Source organism: Petromyzon marinus, unplaced genomic scaffold (assembly GCF_048934315.1).
Source record: "Petromyzon marinus isolate PM22_M1 ecotype Great Lakes invasive population unplaced genomic scaffold, UKy_Petmar_22M1.pri1.0 PM_G_Scaffold_9, whole genome shotgun sequence".
Classification (NCBI taxonomy): Eukaryota; Metazoa; Chordata; class Hyperoartia; order Petromyzontiformes; family Petromyzontidae; genus Petromyzon; species Petromyzon marinus.
The window spans coordinates 784,760-790,759 of record NW_027423046.1 but is presented as its reverse complement, the minus strand read 5'-3'; the positions used below and the strand labels follow the sequence as shown (position 1 = coordinate 790,759).

The 6,000-nt window shown below is 42.0% G+C and overlaps 1 protein-coding gene across 1 annotated transcript in view; it reads left to right on the top strand.

Moving 5' to 3' along the window:
- Positions 1-1,955: 1,955 nt before the first annotated feature.
- The window catches only part of LOC142921822 (uncharacterized), a 65,922-nt gene continuing 61,877 nt past the window's right edge, over positions 1,956-6,000 (top strand). The window contains exon 1 of the mRNA XM_076063159.1: positions 1,956-2,089. Coding sequence (XP_075919274.1) covers positions 2,039-2,089 — 51 coding nt within the window. The 5' untranslated portion in view covers positions 1,956-2,038. The remainder of the gene's footprint in view (positions 2,090-6,000) is intronic.

Genomic DNA, 6,000 nt, shown 5'->3' with positions numbered 1-6,000 from the left:
TTTGACCCAATGTAGAGATCACAGTGGTGAGTCCTATATGGGCAGTTCAATGCAAATCTTAAGGCCGAGTGATAGATGGAATCAAGCTTCTTCAGTACAGTACTTGGGGCTGATTTATACACGATGTCACAGTAGTCAAGTAGAGGCAGTATGGTAGCTTTTATCAATTCCAAACGAAACATTGGGGGGAAGCAGTGCTTGTGTCGATACAGAAAACCAATTTTTATTTTTGTCTTTTTACCAATATAATCAATGTGATCTTCAAAACTAAGTTTTGAATCCAGGATGACCCCAAGATACTTATAGATCTTGACTTGCTCTATTTGATAATTATTCAAGGAATTGTAATTGGGGAAAAATAACTTCCTGCTTTAGTCCCGGAGAGAAGCATAGCACCTTGGTTTTGGAGGTATTCAGGACTAGTTTAAGAGAAACTAGCTGATGTTGTAGTTTGTTGAAATCACCCTGGAGCTTAGCAATCACGTCATCCGGAGAGCGGCCAGCAGTAATCAGTATCGTGTCATCTGCAAAAAGATTTACCCTGGAATTATCCAGTTCAGTGGCCAAGTCATTGACATACATACATACACACACACAGAGACACAGATACACACATACACACAGATACACACACTATTACACTATTCAACTACAGACGAGAGACCTTCTGCAGTGATCTGTCAGTGCAGGAGCGGAGCTGCTGTGAGGCGAGGCGCTTGGAGCTCTCTGATTGGTCCAAGCGGCGACTTGGAGCCAATCAGATTTGGTTCCTCCCTAGCCACGTGACGCGGGATTTTTTTTTTCCGCCAAATTTTTGAGACTCCTCCTCGGCCAGGCGCCATTTTGAGAGTCGTGAGGTGCGGATTTGAATTTTTTTTATTTCGGAGCAGAAATTAACGACGATGACGACCCCCCAGGGGTGCGAGATCGCCTCTCGTGAGGGAAAACGTGAGGTAAAAAGTGGCCTCAAATGTCCAGCCCGTGATTCTCAGATAGTTTAAATATGCACTGTTGAATTTATGGGCAGTGTTGGGTCTATGGGGCGGTGCTGAATCTATGGGGCAGTGTTGAGTCTATGGGCAGTGCTGAGTCTATGGGGCAGTGCTGAGTCTATGGGGCAGTGTTGAGTCTATGGTGCAGTGTTGAGTCTATGGGGCAGTGTTGAGTCTATAGGCAGTGCTGAGTCTATGGGGCAGTGCTGAGTCTATGGTGCAGTGTTGAGTCTATGGGGCAGTGTTGAGTCTATGGGCAGTGCTGAGTCTATGGGGCAGTGTTGAGTCTATGGTGCAGTGCTGAGTCTATGGGGCAGTGCTGAGTTTATGGGGCAGTGCTGAGTCTATGGGGCAGTGCTGAGTCTATGGGGCAGTGCTGAGTCTATGGGGCAGTGCTGAGTATATGGGGCAGTGCTGAGTCTATGGGGCAGTGCTGAGTCTATGGGACAGTGCTGAGTCTATGGGCAGTGTTGAGTCTATGGTGCAGTGCTGAGTCTATGGGACAGTGCTGAGTCTATGGGGCAGTGCTGAGTCTATGGTGCAGTGCTGAGTCTATAGTTTACCTCGTGAGGGGCATAAGATGCGCCAGTATTCGTCGAGATGACTGTTTTCTTTTCACCCCGTGAGTAATTTATTGCTTACAGGAGACATCGTGGAGGGAAACAATGGGAGTGATATAAAACTACATCTGTGTGCTTTGTGGTTGTTCCTACAAGTAACTAAACCTACCCACGTGACGCGGGAGTTTTTTCCCCGCCACATTTTTTTTGGCTCCTCCCCGCCCCCGCCTTGGAGCCAATCAGGTTTCGTTCCCTCCTACCCACGTGACACGAGATTTTTTTTTTATCCCGCTAAATTATTTTGGCGTCTCGCCCTCCTCGCTACGCCTTGGAGCCAATCAGGTTTGAGTCCTCTCTACCCACGTGACGTGATATTTTTTTCCCGCCAAATTTTTTGTGACTCCTTTTCCTCGGCCAGGCGCCGTTTTTAAAGTCGTGAGGTGCGGTTTTGATATTTTTTTTATTTCGGAGCAGAAATTAACGACGATGACGACCCCCCAGGGGTGCGAGATCGCCTCTCGTGAGGGAAAACGTGAGGTAAAAAGTGGCCTCAAATGTCCAGCCCGTGATTCGCAGATAGTTTACAAATGCACTGTTGAGTTTATGGGCAGTGATGAGTCTATGGGACAGTGCTGAGTCTATGGGGCAGTGCTGAGTCTATGGGGACAGTGTTGAGTTTATGGGGCAGTGCTGAGTCTATGGCACAGTGATGAGTCTATGGGACAGTGCTGAGTCTATGGGACAGTGCTGAGTCTATGGGACAGTGTTGAGTCTATGGGACAGTGCTGAGTCTATGGGACAGTGTTGAGTCTATGGGACAGTGCTGAGTCTATGGGACAGTGCTGAATCTATGGGACAGTGGTGGGTCTATGGGGCAGTGCTGAGTCTATGGGACAGTGCTGAGTCTATGGGACAGTGCTGAGTCTATGGGGCAGTGCTGAGTCTATGGGACAGTGCTGAGTCTATGGGACAGTGCTGAGTCTATGGGACAGTGCTGAGTCTATGGGGCAGTGCTGAGTCTATGGGACAGTGTTGAGTCTATGGGGCAGTGTTGAGTCTATGGGACAGTGCTGAGTCTATGGGGCAGTGCTGAGGCTATGGTCATTGACAAAATACAAACGATTTAATTTGTGAATAGTTTACCTCGTGAGGGGCATAAGATGTGCCAGTATTCGTCGAGATGACTGTTTTCTTTACACCCCGCGAGTCATTTATTGCTTAAAGGAGACATCGTGGAGGGAAACAATGGGAGTGATATACAACTACATCTGTGTGCTTTGTGGTTGTTCTTACACGAATGTAGACTGTAGTAATGGTTATTAACCAGAGTGTACTGACAGTCTATAATGTAGACTGTAGCCTGGTTATTAAGTATGGTGAGTGTACTGACAGTCTATAATGTAGACTGTAGTAATGGTTATTAAGTACGGTGAGTGTACTGACAGTCTATAATGTAGACTGTAGTAATGGTTATTTATTATGGTGAGTGTACTGACAGTCTATAATGTAGACTGTAGTAATGGTTATTAAGTATGGTGAGTGTACTGACAGTCTATAATGTAGACTGTAGCCTGGTTATTAAGTATGGTGAGTGTACTGACAGTCTATAATGTAGACTGTAGCCTGGTTATTAAGTACGGTGAGTGTACTGACAGTCTATAATGTAGACTGTAGTAATGGTTATTTATTATGGTGAGTGTACTGACAGTCTATAATGTAGACTGTAGTAATGGTTATTAAGTATGGTGAGTTTACTGACAGTCTATAATGTAGACTGTAGTAATGGTTATTAACCTGAGTGAGTGTACTGACAGTCTATAATGTAGACTGTAGCCGGGTTCTTAACCTTGGTGAGTGTACTGACAGTCTATAATGTAGACTAGTAATGGTTATTAACCTGAGTGAGTGTACTGACAGTCTATAATGTAGACTGTAGTAATGGTTATTAAGCTGAGTGAGTGTACTGACAGTCTATAATGTAGACTGTAGCCTGGTTATTAAGCTGAGTGTACTGACAGTCTATAATGTAGACTGTAGTAATGGTTATTTATTATGGTGAGTGTACTGACAGTCTATAATGTAGACTGTAGTAATGGTTATTAAGTATGGTGAGTGTACTGACAGTCTAGAATGTAGACTGTAGTAATGGTTATTAAGTATGGTGAGTGTACTGACAGTCTATAATGTAGACTGTAGCCTGGTTCTTAACCTTGGTGAGTGTACTGACAGTCTATAATGTAGACTAGTAATGGTTATTAACCTGAGTGAGTGTACTGACAGTCTATAATGTAGACTGTAGTAATGGTTATTAAGCTGAGTGAGTGTACTGACAGTCTATAATGTAGACTGTAGCCTGGTTATTAAGTATGGTGAGTGTACTGACAGTCTATAATGTAGACTGTAGCCTGGTTATTAAGTATGGTGAGTGTACTGACAGTCTATAATGTAGACTGTAGCCTGGTTATTAAGTACGGTGAGTGTACTGACAGTCTATAATGTAGACTGTAGTAATGGTTATTTATTATGGTGAGTGTACTGACAGTCTATAATGTAGACTGTAGCCTGGTTATTAAGTATGGTGAGTGTACTGACAGTCTATAATGTAGACTGTAGCCTGGTTATTAAGTACGGTGAGTGTACTGACAGTCTATAATGTAGACTGTAGTAATGGTTATTAACCTGAGTGAGTGTACTGACAGTCTATAATGTAGACTGTAGCCGGGTTCTTAACCTTGGTGAGTGTACTGACAGTCTATAATGTAGACTAGTAATGGTTATTAACCTGAGTGAGTGTACTGACAGTCTATAATGTAGACTGTAGTAATGGTTATTAAGCTGAGTGAGTGTACTGACAGTCTATAATGTAGACTGTAGCCTGGTTATTAAGCTGAGTGTACTGACAGTCTATAATGTAGACTGTAGTAATGGTTATTTATTATGGTGAGTGTACTGACAGTCTATAATGTAGACTGTAGTAATGGTTATTAAGTATGGTGAGTGTACTGACAGTCTAGAATGTAGACTGTAGTAATGGTTATTAAGTATGGTGAGTGTACTGACAGTCTATAATGTAGACTGTAGCCTGGTTCTTAACCTTGGTGAGTGTACTGACAGTCTATAATGTAGACTAGTAATGGTTATTAACCTGAGTGAGTGTACTGACAGTCTATAATGTAGACTGTAGTAATGGTTATTAAGCTGAGTGAGTGTACTGACAGTCTATAATGTAGACTGTAGCCTGGTTATTCAGCTGGGTGAGTGTACTGACAGTCTATAATGTAGACTGTAGTAATGGTTATTAAGTATGGTGAGTTTACTGACAGTCTATAATGTAGACTGTAGTAATGGTTATTAACCTGAGTGAGTGTACTGACAGTCTATAATGTAGACTGTAGCCGGGTTCTTAACCTTGGTGAGTGTACTGACAGTCTATAATGTAGACTAGTAATGGTTATTAACCTGAGTGAGTGTACTGACAGTCTATAATGTAGACTGTAGTAATGGTTATTAAGCTGAGTGAGTGTACTGACAGTCTATAATGTAGACTGTAGCCTGGTTATTAAGCTGAGTGTACTGACAGTCTATAATGTAGACTGTAGTAATGGTTATTTATTATGGTGAGTGTACTGACAGTCTATAATGTAGACTGTAGTAATGGTTATTAAGTATGGTGAGTGTACTGACAGTCTAGAATGTAGACTGTAGTAATGGTTATTAAGTATGGTGAGTGTACTGACAGTCTATAATGTAGACTGTAGCCTGGTTCTTAACCTTGGTGAGTGTACTGACAGTCTATAATGTAGACTAGTAATGGTTATTAACCTGAGTGAGTGTACTGACAGTCTATAATGTAGACTGTAGTAATGGTTATTAAGCTGAGTGAGTGTACTGACAGTCTATAATGTAGACTGTAGCCTGGTTATTAAGTATGGTGAGTGTACTGACAGTCTATAATGTAGACTGTAGTAATGGTTATTAAGTATGGTGAGTGTACTGACAGTCTATAATGTAGACTGTAGCCTGGTTATTAAGTATGGTGAGTGTACTGACAGTCTATAATGTAGACTGTAGCCTGGTTATTAAGTACGGTGAGTGTACTGACAGTCTATAATGTAGACTGTAGTAATGGTTATTTATTATGGTGAGTGTACTGACAGTCTATAATGTAGACTGTAGTAATGGTTATTAAGTATGGTGAGTTTACTGACAGTCTATAATGTAGACTGTAGTAATGGTTATTAACCTGAGTGAGTGTACTGACAGTCTATAATGTAGACTGTAGCCGGGTTCTTAACCTTGGTGAGTGTACTGACAGTCTATAATGTAGACTAGTAATGGTTATTAACCTGAGTGAGTGTACTGACAGTCTATAATGTAGACTGTAGTAATGGTTATTAAGCTGAGTGAGTGTACTGACAGTCTATAATGTAGACTGTAGCCTGGTTATT